A 16789-nucleotide genomic window follows, 5' to 3' on the forward strand; every position below is an offset into this window, starting at 1 on the left:
GTCCAGCAATCTAACAGACTGCACAAAGGGAATGCATTTCTGCGAAGCAGGTAAATGGACTTTGCTGTACGAAACTCAATCACTTATGTTAAGGTCAGCCAATATAACTTGATTTTATCAAGTAGACGCATCCACAGAATTCACTCCAAACCAGATTTAAACCATATGGATCGCAGGTGTATTTGCTCAAATGCTTAGCATCTAACCACTTCATCAGCGGCGCTGTGTCTACACAAAATCCAAACCGAGTATATATTAGTACCACTGAAAGCGGATTATCACCTACATTTAATGATTTTTGCTCGGATGTCTCATTTTCCCAGAAAACAAATTTACGTCTCCATAAATCTGAGGAGTAACCTTAGTTCGTGCGAATCCCGACACATGGCACACAGCCCTGTAAGGAAGCAATTGCCGCATCGACTTGGCTTCGCGTTTTATCGACAACGCCAGGGACCCACCGTTATGCTCCACTCATTGTTTTTCTAGTGGCATATATTTATCTTTACATGCTGACGCCTCAAATAAGGATATGGTGTAGAGAATTCTCAACAAAACTGGACTGCCTGAGTGGAGAAGGATTGGCGTAGTTTAATTTCTGCCTCCTTTATCACTTGTATTATTGAGCGCTCACTTCTACGGGAGCTGTCCACTTCTGTCCTAAAGAATGATAATAAATGGGTGTTGATCTAGATTCAGAACCAGTGGAAATAAAAAAATTAACACCCTGGTTTGTGCATGGTCAGTTCTTCAACTAGTAGATTACAATAACAAGAAGTAAACCAAACTAACTAGCCAATACACTGCAAAAGTATGCAACAAAGGAACTGCTACGTATACGCACAGCGGCAAAGCCCCCAATCATCGCGTCGTGCCATGTCTCCGTATTCTCGAACTTAACAACGCGCCGCAGCTAGCGCGACATTCTCAGCAGCAACCAAAACTCAATCCTGAATAAACCTGATTTCCTTTTTGGTTCTGATTTCACAAAATGCCCAAGAATGTCAGAAACGATAGCTGCTTACTTGCGGACAACTGGAGACAAAGGGACGCAACGCCTCTGGGGCTATGAACAAGTTGTCTATTCCAGCGTCAGGGGCACTGGCAATGAGACTCTTCAACTGCGCCTGGCTGGAGACGCGAAGCCTTTCCCAACCTTCCGGTAGCGTCTGCAGTCTGAGCTCGTAGTGGAGGACGAGATCGTCTGCCGACCGGTACCAGTTGCCCAAGATCACGACGTAGTCACTTTTGTGCCCAGTCACCATTGCGTGAGCATCGGCAAGGAATTCTGGGCAAAAAAGGCGGACTCGAAGGCGTAGAGGTTGTCCAGGCCACCCAGTTCGTGTATTATCTTGTGGTCTGCAGTGGGTAAGAGACAAAAAATGATGGTCCATTTGCGTTTTTCGGCGAGACACGAATTAGCTAGGTGCGCTAGAAGTTCGGTTTTCACTTGGGCTCTGCCGTTCAGATTCAGTGTTCACAGATGGCAGTTGCTGAGTTAGCAATAATGTGATAATGTCCATATATGCAATGCAGCGAGCGATGAAAAGAATAATGATAGAGTTAATGACACCTTAGTCGAAATCAAGAGCTAAAAATGAGCTTGTTCAGGGCATGTAACGTGAAGGGAAGATAAGCGCCGATCGTTAAAGGTAGCGGACTGGTTACAAAGAGAAGGCAAGCGATGCAGGGATCGGAAGAAAGTTAGGTGGGCAGATGAGATAAAGAAGTCTGCAGGGATATGTTCCCCGCAGCTGCCAAAGGATAGGTTAATTCGAGAGACATGGGAGAGGCCTTTCCCCTGGAGTGGGTGGAGTGAGGCTGATGTTGATCTTGATGCAGCATTTGCATATTCCCGTGTAGCCGCTTCTCCCCTATGCGCCCTGTGCCACGTCGCCTTGGGTGGCAGCCAGAAAATCCGCGTTCAAGAAATTGCGCAGCGCTTTCAAAATTATGGCATTCAAGTTTTACCGACATGGAGGTTCTGCAGCTAAGGCACAAAAAAAAAAAAAAAACAAGAGTGCCGTGAAAGCTAGTGCCCAGTGAATAGTCAGAAAACCACACATAATATAGGTGGGAGGTGGGTTAATAATGGGATCAGAATCGAGATTGGTACGCCACAGTGAGCTTCTAGCCATGAGGAACGCATGCCAGCTACTCATGCTGACCATTCGCCACAAGATGAAGCTATGCTGCCTTCAGTAATTAGTAGGGGTGTGAGAATATTGAAATTTTCAAATACGAATCGAATACGAATATGAAGAAAAAATGGCTTCGAATATCGAATATCTGTTCAGCGCAAAAAAAAAAATTTCAGAAAATAATGAGCAAGCAAACGTTGTTGCCCTTATTTTTTTCAAAATGGTGTATGGTCTTCAAAATGGTGTATGGTCTTTGCAACTAAAATAAACAAAACAAGACTGCCTCAGTACCATATAAAAAACATGATGTGCACAGAAATGTATACTACTTGATTAGAGAGCATAAAAGTATCCAAACTATAATGAGGTCACGCAATACAAAATTCATAAAATGACAAGACTGCCAACAAAACAATAACATGATGACTATTAAACCTCATTCATTCGGAGTTCAAGGCACCAGAAGAAATGCCCGGTTCATCCGATGGCCTGTTATTGAATTGCCCCCAACCCCCCCCTGAAAAAAAAAATGCTGCCGAAAATTCTGAAGATGCACTAAGGCTTTATCAGGTAGCTCCATCGCGCTATCACCTGTAAGCCCGTGACGAGCCACCCGTTTTGGAGTGCTGGAAGAACAACACAAATGCAAGCAAGGGGCCGGGGAACACACAGTGCCGTCGGAGCGGCGAGGCGGTTTCTAAAAAGGAAAAAGAAATAAGCCGCGCGGAGCGTGGATTGGACTATCAGCGAATGCGTGGGCCGACATTTCAAGTTGCCGCGGGGCAGCGGTGAAGCTCGGAAACTGAAATTACGCAGCCAGGCTATTTTTTTCCCCTAGCGACAGAGGCCTTCCGATTGTTGCCACGACTGCTTTTACGCCCGCTAAAGAGGTGTGCAATTTACAACGCACCATGCCATATGCGATATTTTAACAGGATCGCTTACCCCATTGTGACTACTCGACGCGCCCCTTCAGGAGGCTCCTGCTGAATTCCACAAGTAGGCTTTCCCGCATAGCGTAGTTTACAAAACGGGATGGCGGAAGTCACTCTCGGAGAGTTATGAAGGCGACAGGACGCATTCTTCGGATGTGGGCATTAAATGTGTAACGTATTACCGAAGGATTAAAAAAAAAACGCGATTTCGCGTTGCGATTGCTTGAAGCGGGCCGTCGGCCATCATGTTCTCCGCACGGGTGATACGTGGGAAAGCCCACTTGGCGAAATCCTCATGAGGTTTTGTGGCGTCGGGACGCGGTAGGTCCGCGTTATAAACGGCGGAGAAGGAAGCGGATAGGACCTCTGTATTGTTTTCCTGGAACTTTTAACTCGATTATCGGCTAATTTTCCCAGATATTGTGGTTTTGCCACGGTCAAATTTATGAAAGTATGCGCAGTATCCGATCGCTGGCGAGTATCCGGGAATTTTCGAATATTCGGAAATTCACGAATATCAATTTTCGAATACGAATACGAACAGAATATCAAACATATTCGATTCATATTCGAAATTTCAAATATTCGCACACCCCTAGTAATTAGAGTTCAGCAAAAACACATCTTCTGCTGCTCACCTTCCGCACCATGCACCGAAATCCGGCATTCAGCAGAGTGACGCAGAGGAGGTCGACACGATCGAGAGAGAAAACTCTCGGCTGTAGTGGTCGCATACTGCCCGTGATCTTCAAGGTCAAGGCCTCTTGGCAAGTGCAGAGACGAGGACAGCTGGGATACACCATTGCCACGGGTTGGCAAACTTATGAGTATGTCGTGTTTGAGGCCGCCCAGTTCGTGTATCATCTTGAAGTCTGCAGTGGGTAAGACAAAAAAAAATGATGGTCGGCTTGCGTAGTTAGGCGAGATGCCAAATATGTGCACCAGCAGTTGGGTACCGTTGGTAGCCAGACCCGGTATTAAGCATCCGCTGATTATTCTACGTGGCATCGCTCATCCGCAGCTTTTGTCGCAGTGCGGATGTGGTTGATGTCGTCGTAAACTCAAATAAACAAGGCACTTGAAGATTATGTGGACATAAGGGGCTGAAAAGTGATTGCAGAGAAGTGCGTTTTGTAGTTTTGTAAACAGCAGTAAGGCTACATATATTAAAAACAACAATGGGATAGCTCATACTTGTAACCAGAAAAGGCCACCATATTATGGTCGTGGCTACAATACTACTACAGAGGAGCACAGCACGCTGTCCTGTAACGGCAGCACACCATTTAGAGCAGGAATTCGTTTTAAGCATAAGGGATATTCGGTTTATACACAAATATATATATACATAGCAGACAAGAGAAGCAACTGCCCTCCTGACCAAGGAGCATAGGGGATCTCTTTTTTTTTAGTTTTTCATGAATGGCAGAATAATAAAAGCAGAAGAAAAAAACCACATGCTGCCGGTGGAATCCAAACCCACGACCTACAAATTTCGCGTCCGGTACTCTACCACCTGAACTACGGCGACAGCTGTCCTATCTTCTGCTTTCGAGGGTATTTATATGCAGTGTAAGCTATCGGGGGTATTTATGTGTAGTGTAACCTAACCTTGAGAGTGTTCACCATTGCCACACACATCCATAGCGGTGTACATAGTACATACTACATTACCGCGAGTGCCACGTAGGAATGTGATCGAACGCTGAGGGCGGAAGCCGTGCGAGAACACTTGTGCAACCTATGGCATTAAGGCTGCCAGATTCGAGGCTGCAAAACTCGAATCTGGCAGCCTTGGTGACATACGTAGCGTAAGAGGGTTCTGGAGGTTAATATATATGTAGGCCGCAGCGATGCTTGATTAGTCTATATATTCTTTGTTCGATCTCTGACTTTCTTGGGAGGGCATTGACGAACCTGCACACCAAATGCCTCGTCAGCCCAAACGTTTTGTTTCGCCTAATCTGGCCTAATCTTGGAGAGTTATCATTATCAGCTGAAATCTATTGAACCCGTCGTAAGCGACTCGTAGCGCCCCCGAAAGAATCGAAATAAAATAGCTGAGCTTTAACTCAGTTATAGCTAATGTGGCGAGCGAAAGACCGGGCTCCATCACACCACCCAGTCAAGGCCCAATGGCTCTGACTGAAGTGAGCGCAACGAGCCGCGTGCCATATACGGCCAATCAAGTGGTGATGTCGCGTGGTATGGCGGAGGGTCGGCGCAGCGTTGAGCAGCGCAGCGGAGCTCGACTCCAGCTGTGGCCAGTCACGTGGTATGACGTCAGGCGTGTGAGGCCTGGCTCAAGGTCAAAGTGAAACCTTGTTCACTTGAAAGTCTCAGCTCAGAGAGAGGAGCTGCCGCTCCATAAGGACCCCGTCCTTGTTCGCTGCAGCTCTATCTCCTTGTCACAGTGACGTAATTCTGTAGCCGGATTTGGGGAGGACGTGGGGAAGCCTGCGGTTGCCCTAACCAGCGCTGGCGCTCAGCTTAGGGGCTGAAACTGTGTTACCAAAGGCAAGAGCTCCGTTCCCGTAGGCGTTCTTGCAGTCAGTGACCATTCACCAACTAGCTCAACTCGCTGGTTTACTGTTTTACTCCCGCAGGGGGCTGAGTGAGACGGTCGTTCTCTCACGGGTTGCAAGTCGAGAGAAAACAAATGAAAGAACTGGAACTGAGGCCAAGCCCGAACTTTAAAGTTTAATTGATTGCATACGGCAATCCCCAAGCAATAACACACTAGTATCCAGCCGTGCGCCACCATACAGCTACAAAAGGAAGCTAAACAGTTTTTTCCGAAACTTCGTAGTTGAAGAAATTCGTCCTGTCGCGAAGATCGAACCCAGATCCACCTCCTGTCCACGGCAGGCAGTCTACCATCTCAGCTAACCTGAAACCCTAGCAGATGGCAGGGCCGGTCCGTCTGCATCAACGATTTCAACGGCTGAGCACGGGTGGTGCTAAGAGTAATTACCCCCTTAGTGTACACTTTGTTTAATGCCAACACTATAATAGCAGGGCTAACATTGGGAGACTGGCTTACCTCCAGACGTAGCACACCCGAGAACAGCTTGCTTGCGCGGTCCATGACGCTTGGCGTTACTTCGCTGGTCTTCCACATCACTGGTCTTCCTACCACGAAGACTATCAAAACTCAAGCCCAGGAATATGCTTGGCGATGTCAGCAAACAGGGACGTCTGGTCCACACCATGCGTTAAGCAGTGGATCATCAGGCTCCAGAAGGTCGTGCATGGGTGTCTGCATCTCTCGGAGCTGCAGGAAACATCATGGTGAGAAAACGCGCTAAACGTGAGCTGGTTGTAATATGACCTCGTTCTCAGCAAAATATCAGAGCGATTCATTACCCAGCTGCTTAGCGGAGGTGCGTGGCCCCGCCATGGCGGCGCGCCACTCGGGCATCAGGTGGTAGCGCATGGCTTAGATGAGCAGCTCCTTGCCCTCCTCGCTCGTGCGGAGCAGTGGCTCCTCACCCACTTTGAATAGCAGGAACTCTCGCCGCATCAGTTGTAGGCGCCACCGTTGCAGTAGCTGGCATTACAGAAATGGAAGCATCTTAGCACCCATCATCAGCATTATCAGTGTTTACTCACACATAATTTATCCTGCCTTCTTTCAACATCACTCTGTCCAAACTCAAACTTCCACTACAATACGCAACAATTCTGGACAGAATCATTTTAAAACGAGAAAAGTTTATGAACGTAATTTTTTCATATAAGATTCTAGTATAACAATCAATATATCCGCCGACCACCCGTCGGCATTCTTAAATTTTTTTTCTTCCCTATTACCGCTTTTGCTATAGGCAAAAGCGTTCCCTTTTGAGTTTCAATGCTAGTCTTCACTGTTCGATGCGATCGATGGAAACGTTAACATTCTACTCTTACACATAAGAAAAATGAACCATTACCTTCAATATTTCTAGAACAGTCTCTTACTATTTTTCAATCTTAAAAATTTTTTTACGAGAACGTTGGGCATGTCGGTACATGAGAATCGATTTATAAAGTGCTTGGCAGCGAAAGAGGAACCAACGTGTCCAGCAATCTAACAGACTGCACAAAGGGAATGCATTTCTGCGAAGCAGGTAAATGGACTTTGCTGTACGAAACTCAATCACTTATGTTAAGGTCAGCCAATATAACTTGATTTTATCAAGTAGACGCATCCACAGAATTCACTCCAAACCAGTTTTAAACCATATGGATCGCAGGTGTATTTGCTCAAATGCTTAGCATCAAACCACTTCATCAGCGGCGCTGTGTCTACACAAAATCCAAACCGAGTATATATTAGTACCACTGAAAGCGGATTATCACCTACATTTCCTGATTTTTGCTCGGATGTCTCATTTTCCCAGAAAACAAATTTACGTCTCCATAAATCTGAGGAGTGACCTTAGTTCGTGCGAATCCCGACACATGGCACACAGCCCTGTAAGGAAGCAATTGCCGCATCGACTTGGCTTCGCGTTTTATCGACAACGCCAAGGACCCACCGTTATGCACCACTCATTGTTTTTCTAGTGGCATATATTTATCTTTACATGCTGACGCCTCAAATAAGAATATGGTGTAGAGAATTCTCAACAAAACTGGACTGCCTGAGTGGAGAAGGATTGGCGTAGTTTAATTTCTGCCTCCTTTATCACTTGTATTATTGAGCGCTCACTTCTACGGGAGCTGTCCACTTCTGTCCTAAAGAATGATAATAAATGGGTGTTGATCTAGATTCAGAACCAGTGGAAATAAAAAAATTAACACCCTGGTTTGTGCATGGTCAGTTCTTCAACTAGTAGATTACAATAACAAGAAGTAAACCAAACTAACTAGCCAATACACTGCAAAAGTATGCAACAAAGGAACTGCTACGTATACGCACAGCGGCAAAGCCCCCAATCATCGCGTCGTGCCATGTCTCCGTATTCTCGAACTTAACAATGCGCCGCAGCTAGCGCGACATTCTCAGCAGCAACCAAAACTCAAAAAAAATCCTGAATAAACCTGATTTCCTTTTTGGTTCTGATTTCACAAAATGCCCAAGAATGTCAGAAACGATAGCTGCTTACTTGCGGACAACTGGAGACAAAGGGACGCAACGCCTCTGGGGCTATGAACAAGTTGTCTATTCCAGCGTCAGGGGCACTGGCAATGAGACTCTTCAACTGCGCCTGGCTGGAGACGCGAAGCCTTTCCCAACCTTCCGGTAGCGTCTGCAGTCTGAGCTCGTAGTGGAGGACGAGATCGTCTGCCGACCGGTACCAGTTGCCCAAGTTCACGACGTAGTCACTTTTGTGCCCAGTCACCATTGCGTGAGCATCGGCAAGGAATTCTGGGCGGAAAAGGCGGACTCGAAGGCGTAGAGGTTGTCCAGGCCACCCAGTTCGTGTATTATCTTGTGGTCTGCAGTGGGTAAGAGACAAAAAATGATGGTCCATTTGCGTTTTTCGGCGAGACACGAATTAGCTAGGTGCGCTAGAAGTTCGGTTTTCACTTGGGCTCTGCCGTTCAGATTCAGTGTTCACAGATGGCAGTTGCTGAGTTAGCAATAATGGGATAATGTCCATATATGCAATGCAGCGAGTGATGAAAAGAATAATGATAGAGTTAATGACATCTTAGTCGAAATCAAGAGCTAAAAATGAGCTTGTTCAGGGCATGTAACGTGAAGGGAAGATAAGCGCCGATCGTTAAAGGTAGCGGACTGGTTACAAAGAGAAGGCAAGCGATGCAGGGATCGGAAGAAAGTTAGGTGGGCAGATGAGATAAAGAAGTCTGCAGGGATATGTTCCCCGCAGCTGCCAAAGGATAGGTTAATTCGAGAGACATGGGAGAGGCCTTTCCCCTGGAGTGGGTGGAGTGAGGCTGATGTTGATCTTGATGCAGCATTTGCATAATCCCGTGTAGCCGCTTCTCCCCTATGCGCCCTGTGCCACGTCGCCTTGCGTGGCAGCCAGAAAATCCGCGTTCAAGAAATTGCGCAGCGCTTTCAAAATTATGGCATTCAAGTTTTACCGACATGGAAGTTCTGCAGCTAAGGCACTAAAAAAAAAACAAGAGTGCCGTGAAAGCTAGTGCCCAGTGAATAGTCAGAAAACCACACATAATATAGGTGGGAGGTGGGTTAATAATGGGATCAGAATCGAGATTGGTACGCCACAGTGAGCTTCTAGCCATGAGGAACGCATGCCAGCTACTCATGCTGACCATTCGCCACAAGATGAAGCTATGCTGCCTTCAGTAATTAGTAGGGGTGTGCGAATATTGAAATTTTCAAATACGAATCGAATACGAATATGAAGAAAAAATGGCTTCGAATATCGAATCGAATATCGAATATCTGTTCAGCGCAAAAAAAAATTTCAGAAAACAATGAGCAAGCAAACGTTGTTGCCCTTATTTTTTTCAAAATGGTGTATGGTCTTCGAAATGGTGCATGGTCTTTGCAACTAAAATAAACAAAACAAGACTGCCTCAGTACCATATAAAAAACATGATGTGCACAGAAATGTATACTACTTGATTAGACAGCATAAAAGTATCCAAACTATAATGAGGTCACGCAATACAAAATTCATAAAATGACAAGACTGCCAACAAAACAATAACATGATGACTATTAAACCTCATTCATTCGGAGTTCAAGGCACCAGAAGAAATGCCCGGTTCATCCGATGGCCTGTTATTGAATTGCCCCCAACCCCCCCCTGAAAAAAAAAAAATGCTGCCGAAAATTCTGAAGATGCACTAAGGCTTTATCAGGTAGCTCCATCGCGCTATCACCTGTAAGCCCGTGACGAGCCACCCGTTTTGGAGTGCTGGAAGAACAACACAAATGCAAGCAAGGGGCCGGGGAACACACAGTGCCGTCGGAGCGGCGAGGCGGTTTCTAAAAAGGAAAAAGAAATAAGCCGCGCGGAGCGTGGATTGGACTATCAGCGAATGCATGGGCCGACATTTCAAGTTGCCGCGGGGCAGCGGTGAAGCTCGGAAACTGAAATTACGCAGCCAGGCTATTTTTTTCCCCTAGCGACAGAGGCCTTCCGATTGTTGCCACGACTGCTTTTACGCCCGCTAAAGAGGTGTGCAATTAACAACGCACCATGCCATATGCGATATTTTAACAGGATCGCTTGCCCCATTGTGACTACTCGACGCGCCCCTTCAGGAGGCTCCTGCTGAATTCCACAAGTAGGCTTTCCCGCATAGCGTAGTTTACAAAACGGGATGGCGGAAGTCACTCTCGGAGAGTTATGAAGGCGACAGGACGCATTCTTCGGATGTGGGCATTAAATGTGTAACGTATTACCGTAGGATTAAAAAAAAAACGCGATTTCGCGTTGCGATTGCTTGAAGCGGGCCGTCGGCCATCATGTTCTCCGCACGGGTGATACGTGGGAAAGCCCACTTGGCGAAATCCTCATGAGGTTTTGTGGCGTCGGGACGCGGTAGGTCCGCGTTATAAACGGCGGAGAAGGAAGCGGATAGGACCTCTGTATTGTTTTCCTGGAACTTTTAACTCGATTATCGGCTAATTTTCCCAGATATTGTGGTTTTGCCACGGTCAAATTTATGAAAGTATGCGCAGTATCCGATCGCTGGCGAGTATCCGGGAATTTTCGAATATTCGGAAATTCACGAATATCAATTTTCGAATACGAATACGAACAGAATATCAAACATATTCGATTCATATTCGAAATTTCAAATATTCGCACACCCCTAGTAATTAGAGTTCAGCAAAAACACATCTTCTGCTGCTCACCTTCCGCACCATGCACCGAAATCCGGCATTCAGCAGAGTGACGCAGAGGAGGTCGACACGATCGAGAGACAAAACTCTCGGCTGTAGTGGTCGCATACTGCCCGTGATCTTCAAGGTCAAGGCCTCTTGGCAAGTGCAGAGACGAGGACAGCTGGGATACACCATTGCCACGGGTTGGCAAACTTATGAGTATGTCGTGTTTGAGGCCGCCCAGTTCGTGTATCATCTTGAAGTCTGCAGTGGGTAAGACAAAAAAAAATGATGGTCGGCTTGCGTAGTTAGGCGAGATGCCAAATATGTGCACCAGCAGTTGGGTACCGTTGGTAGCCAGACCCGGTATTAAGCATCCGCTGATTATTCTACGTGGCATCGCTCATCCGCAGCTTTTGTCGCAGTGCGGATGTGGTTGATGTCGTCGTAAACTCAAATAAACAAGGCACTTGAAGATTATGTGGACATAAGGGGCTGAAAAGTGATTGCAGAGAAGTGCGTTTTGTAGTTTTGTAAACAGCAGTAAGGCTACATATATTAAAAACAACAATGGGATAGCTCATACTTGTAACCAGAAAAGGCCACCATATTATGGTCGTGGCTACAATACTACTACAGAGGAGCACAGCACGCTGTCCTGTAACGGCAGGACACCATTTAGAGCAGGAATTCGTTTTAAGCATAAGGGATATTCGGTTTATACACAAATATATATATACATAGCAGACAAGAGAAGCAACTGCCCTCCTGACCAAGGAGCATAGGGGATCTCTTTTTTTTTAGTTTTTCATGAATGGCAGAATAATAAAAGCAGAAGAAAAAAACCACATGCTGCCGGTGGAATCCAAACCCACGACCTACAAATTTCGCGTCCGGTACTCTACCACCTGAACTACGGCGACAGCTGTCCTATCTTCTGCTTTCGAGGGTAATTATATGCAGTGTAAGCTATCGGGGGTATTTATGTGTAGTGTAACCTAACCTTGAGAGTGTTCACCATTGCCACACACATCCATAGCGGTGTACATAGTACATACTACATTACCGCGAGTGCCACGTAGGAATGTGATCGAACGCTGAGGGCGGAAGCCGTGCGAGAACACTTGTGCAACCTATGGCATTAAGGCTGCCAGATTCGAGGCTGCAAAACTCGAATCTGGCAGCCTTGGTGACATACGTAGCGTAAGAGGGTTCTGGAGGTTAATATATATGTAGGCCGCAGCGATGCTTGATTAGTCTATATATTCTTTGTTCGATCTCTGACTTTCTTGGGAGGGCATTGACGAACCTGCACACCAAATGCCTCGTCAGCCCAAACGTTTTGTTTCGCCTAATCTGGCCTAATCTTGGAGAGTTATCATTATCAGCTGAAATCTATTGAACCCGTCGTAAGCGACTCGTAGCGCCCCCGAAAGAATCGAAATAAAATAGCTGAGCTTTAACTCAGTTATAGCTAATGTGGCGAGCGAAAGACCGGGCTCCATCACTCCACCCAGTCAAGGCCCAATGGCTCTGACTGAAGTGAGCGCAACGAGCCGCGTGCCATATACGGCCAATCAAGTGGTGATGTCGCGTGGTATGGCGGAGGGTCGGCGCAGCGTTGAGCAGCGCAGCGGAGCTCGACTCCAGCTGTGGCCAGTCACGTGGTATGACGTCAGGCGTGTGAGGCCTGGCTCAAGGTCAAAGTGAAACCTTGTTCACTTGAAAGTCTCAGCTCAGAGAGAGGAGCTGCCGCTCCATAAGGACCCCGTCCTTGTTCGCTGCAGCTCTATCTCCTTGTCACAGTGACGTAATTCTGTAGCCGGATTTGGGGAGGACGTGGGGAAGCCTGCGGTTGCCCTAACCAGCGCTGGCGCTTAGCTTAGGGGCTGAAACTGGGTTACCAAAGGCAACAGCTCCGTTCCCGTAGGCGTTCTTGCAGTCAGTGACCATTCACCAACTAGCTCAACTCGCTGGTTTACTGTTTTACTCCTGCAGGGGGCTGAGTGAGACGGTCGTTCTCTCACGGGTTGCAAGTCGAGAGAAAACAAATGAAAGAACTGGAACTGAGGCCAAGCCCGAACTTTAAAGTTTAATTGATTGCATACGGCAATCCCCAAGCAATAACATACTAGTATCCAGCCGTGCGCCACCATACAGCTACAAAAGGAAGCTAAACAGTTTTTTCCGAAACTTCGTAGTTGAAGAAATTCGTCCTGTCGCGAAGATCGAACCCAGATCCACCTCCTGTCCACGGCAGGCAGTCTACCATCTCAGCTAACCTGAAACCCTAGCAGATGGCAGGGCCGGTCTGTCTGCATCAACGATTTCAACGGCTGAGCACGGGTGGTGCTAAGAGTAATTACCCCCTTAGTGTACACTTTGTTTAATGCCAACACTATAATAGCAGGGCTAACATTGGGAGACTGGCTTACCTCCAGACGTAGCACACCCGAGAACAGCTTGCTTGCGCGGTCCATGACGCTTGGCGTTACTTCGCTGGTCTTCCACATCACTGGTCTTCCTACCACGAAGACTATCAAAACTCAAGCCCAGGAATATGCTTGGCGATGTCAGCAAACAGGGACGTCTGGTCCACACCATGCGTTAAGCAGTGGATCATCAGGCTCCAGAAGGTCGTGCATGGGTGTCTGCATCTCTCGGAGCTGCAGGAAACATCATGGTGAGAAAACGCGCTAAACGTGAGCTGGTTGTAATATGACCTCGTTCTCAGCAAAATATCAGAGCGATTCATTACCCAGCTGCTTAGCGGAGGTGCGTGGCCCCGCCATGGCGGCGCGCCACTCGGGCATCAGGTGGTAGCGCATGGCTTAGATGAGCAGCTCCTTGCCCTCCTCGCTCGTGCGGAGCAGTGGCTCCTCACCCACTTTGAATAGCAGGAACTCTCGCCGCATCAGTTGTAGGCGCCACCGTTGCAGTAGCTGGCATTACAGAAATGGAAGCATCTTAGCACCCATCATCAGCATTATCAGTGTTTACTCACACATAATTTATCCTGCCTTTTTTCAACATCACTCTGTCCAAACTCAAACTTCCACTACAATACGCAACAATTCTGGACAGAATCATTTTAAAACGAGAAAAGTTTATGAACGTAATTTTTTCATATAAGATTCTAGTATAACAATCAATATATCCGCCGACCACCCGTCGGCATTCTTAAATTTTTTTTCTTCCCTATTACCGCTTTTGCTATAGGCAAAAGCGTTCCCTTTTGAGTTTCAATGCTAGTCTTCACTGTTCGATGCGATCGATGGAAACGTTAACATTCTACTCTTACACATAAGAAAAATGAACCATTACCTTCAATATTTCTAGAACAGTCTCTTACTATTTTTCAATCTTAAAAATTTTTTTACGAGAACGTTGGGCATGTCGGTACATGAGAATCGATTTATAAAGTGCTTGGCAGCGAAAGAGGAACCAACGTGTCCAGCAATCTAACAGACTGCACAAAGGGAATGCATTTCTGCGAAGCAGGTAAATGGACTTTGCTGTACGAAACTCAATCACTTATGTTAAGGTCCGCCAATATAACTTGATTTTATCAAGTAGACGCATCCACAGAATTCACTCCAAACCAGTTTTAAACCATATGGATCGCAGGTGTATTTGCTCAAATGCTTAGCATCAAACCACTTCATCAGCGGCGCTGTGTCTACACAAAATCCAAACCGAGTATATATTAGTACCACTGAAAGCGGATTATCACCTACATTTCCTGATTTTTGCTCGGATGTCTCATTTTCCCAGAAAACAAATTTACGTCTCCATAAATCTGAGGAGTGACCTTAGTTCGTGCGAATCCCGACACATGGCACACAGCCCTGTAAGGAAGCAATTGCCGCATCGACTTGGCTTCGCGTTTTATCGACAACGCCAAGGACCCACCGTTATGCACCACTCATTGTTTTTCTAGTGGCATATATTTATCTTTACATGCTGACGCCTCAAATAAGGATATGGTGTAGAGAATTCTCAACAAAACTGGACTGCCTGAGTGGAGAAGGATTGGCGTAGTTTAATTTCTGCCTCCTTTATCACTTGTATTATTGAGCGCTCACTTCTACGGGAGCTGTCCACTTCTGTCCTAAAGAATGATAATAAATGGGTGTTGATCTAGATTCAGAACCAGTGGAAATAAAAAAATTAACACCCTGGTTTGTGCATGGTCAGTTCTTCAACTAGTAGATTACAATAACAAGAAGTAAACCAAACTAACTAGCCAATACACTGCAAAAGTATGCAACAAAAGAACTGCTACGTATACGCACAGCGGCAAAGCCCCCAATCATCGCGTCGTGCCATGTCTCCGTATTCTCGAACTTAACAACGCGCCGCAGCTAGCGCGACATTCTCAGCAGCAACCAAAACTCAATCCTGAATAAACCTGATTTCCTTTTTGGTTCTGATTTCACATAATGCCCAAGAATGTCAGAAACGATAGCTGCTTACTTGCGGACAACTGGAGACAAAGGGACGCAACGCCTCTGGGGCTATGAACAAGTTGTCTATTCCAGCGTCAGGGGCACTGGCAATGAGACTCTTCAACTGCGCCTGGCTGGAGACGCGAAGCCTTTCCCAACCTTCCGGTAGCGTCTGCAGTCTGAGCTCGTAGTGGAGGACGAGATCGTCTGCCGACCGGTACCAGTTGCCCAAGTTCACGACGTAGTCACTTTTGTGCCCAGTCACCATTGCGTGAGCATCGGCAAGGAATTCTGGGTGGAAAAGACGGACTCGAAGGCGTAGAGGTTGTCCAGGCCACCCAGTTCGTGTATTATCTTGTGGTCTGCAGTGGGTAAGAGACAAAAAATGATGGTCCATTTGCGTTTTTCGGCGAGACACGAATTAGCTAGGTGCGCTAGAAGTTCGGTTTTCACTTGGGCTCTGCCGTTCAGATTCAGTGTTCACAGATGGCAGTTGCTGAGTTAGCAATAATGGGATAATGTCCATATATGCAATGCAGCGAGCGATGAAAAGAATAATGATAGAGTTAATGACATCTTAGTCGAAATCAAGAGCTAAAAATGAGCTTGTTCAGGGCATGTAACGTGAAGGGAAGATAAGCGCCGATCATTAAAGGTAGCGGACTGGTTACAAAGAGAAGGCAAGCGATGCAGGGATCGGAAGAAAGTTAGGTGGGCAGATGAGATAAAGAAGTCTGCAGGGATATGTTCCCCGCAGCTGCCAAAGGATAGGTTAATTCGAGAGACATGGGAGAGGCCTTTCCCCTGGAGTGGGTGGAGTGAGGCTGATGTTGATCTTGATGCAGCATTTGCATAATCCCGTGTAGCCGCTTCTCCCCTATGCGCCCTGTGCCACGTCGCCTTGCGTGGCAGCCAGAAAATCCGCGTTCAAGAAATTGCGCAGCGCTTTCAAAATTATGGCATTCAAGTTTTACCGACATGGAAGTTCTGCAGCTAAGGCACTAAAAAAAAAAACAAGAGTGCCGTGAAAGCTAGTGCCCAGTGAATAGTCAGAAAACCACACATAATATAGGTGGGAGGTGGGTTAATAATGGGATCAGAATCGAGATTGGTACGCCACAGTGAGCTTCTAGCCATGAGGAACGCATGCCAGCTACTCATGCTGACCATTCGCCACAAGATGAAGCTATGCTGCCTTCAGTAATTAGTAGGGGTGTGCGAATATTGAAATTTTCAAATACGAATCGAATACGAATATGAAGAAAAAATGGCTTCGAATATCGAATCGAATATCGAATATCTGTTCAGCGCAAAAAAAAATTTCAGAAAACAATGAGCAAGCAAACGTTGTTGCCCTTATTTTTTTCAAAATGGTGTATGGTCTTCGAAATGGTGTATGGTCTTTGCAACTAAAATAAACAAAACAAGACTGCCTCAGTACCATATAAAAAACATGATGTGCACAGAAATGTATACTACTTGATTAGACAGCATAAAAGTATCCAAACT

At 46.4% G+C, this 16789-nt stretch overlaps 1 protein-coding gene across 3 annotated transcripts in view; it reads right to left on the minus strand.

Annotated features, from left to right (window-relative positions):
* LOC144113556 (kelch-like protein 17) overlaps positions 1–16789 on the minus strand; it is a 76956-nt gene that overhangs the window by 13467 nt on the left and 46700 nt on the right. For all 3 annotated transcript variants that reach the window (XM_077646692.1, XM_077646691.1, XM_077646690.1), the window contains exons 23-31: positions 15309–15642; positions 13591–13774; positions 13268–13498; positions 10863–11096; positions 8167–8500; positions 6443–6626; positions 6120–6350; positions 3715–3948; positions 1026–1359 (exon numbers count right to left, since the gene is read on the minus strand). In XM_077646692.1, coding sequence (XP_077502818.1) covers positions 1026–1359; positions 3715–3743 — 363 coding nt within the window. In that variant the 5' untranslated portion in view covers positions 3744–3948; positions 6120–6350; positions 6443–6626; ... (3 more) ...; positions 13591–13774; positions 15309–15642. The remainder of the gene's footprint in view (positions 1–1025; positions 1360–3714; positions 3949–6119; positions 6351–6442; positions 6627–8166; positions 8501–10862; positions 11097–13267; positions 13499–13590; positions 13775–15308; positions 15643–16789) is intronic.

This window comes from Amblyomma americanum, chromosome 1 (genome assembly GCF_052857255.1).
Source record: "Amblyomma americanum isolate KBUSLIRL-KWMA chromosome 1, ASM5285725v1, whole genome shotgun sequence".
Taxonomy (NCBI): Eukaryota; Metazoa; Arthropoda; class Arachnida; order Ixodida; family Ixodidae; genus Amblyomma; species Amblyomma americanum.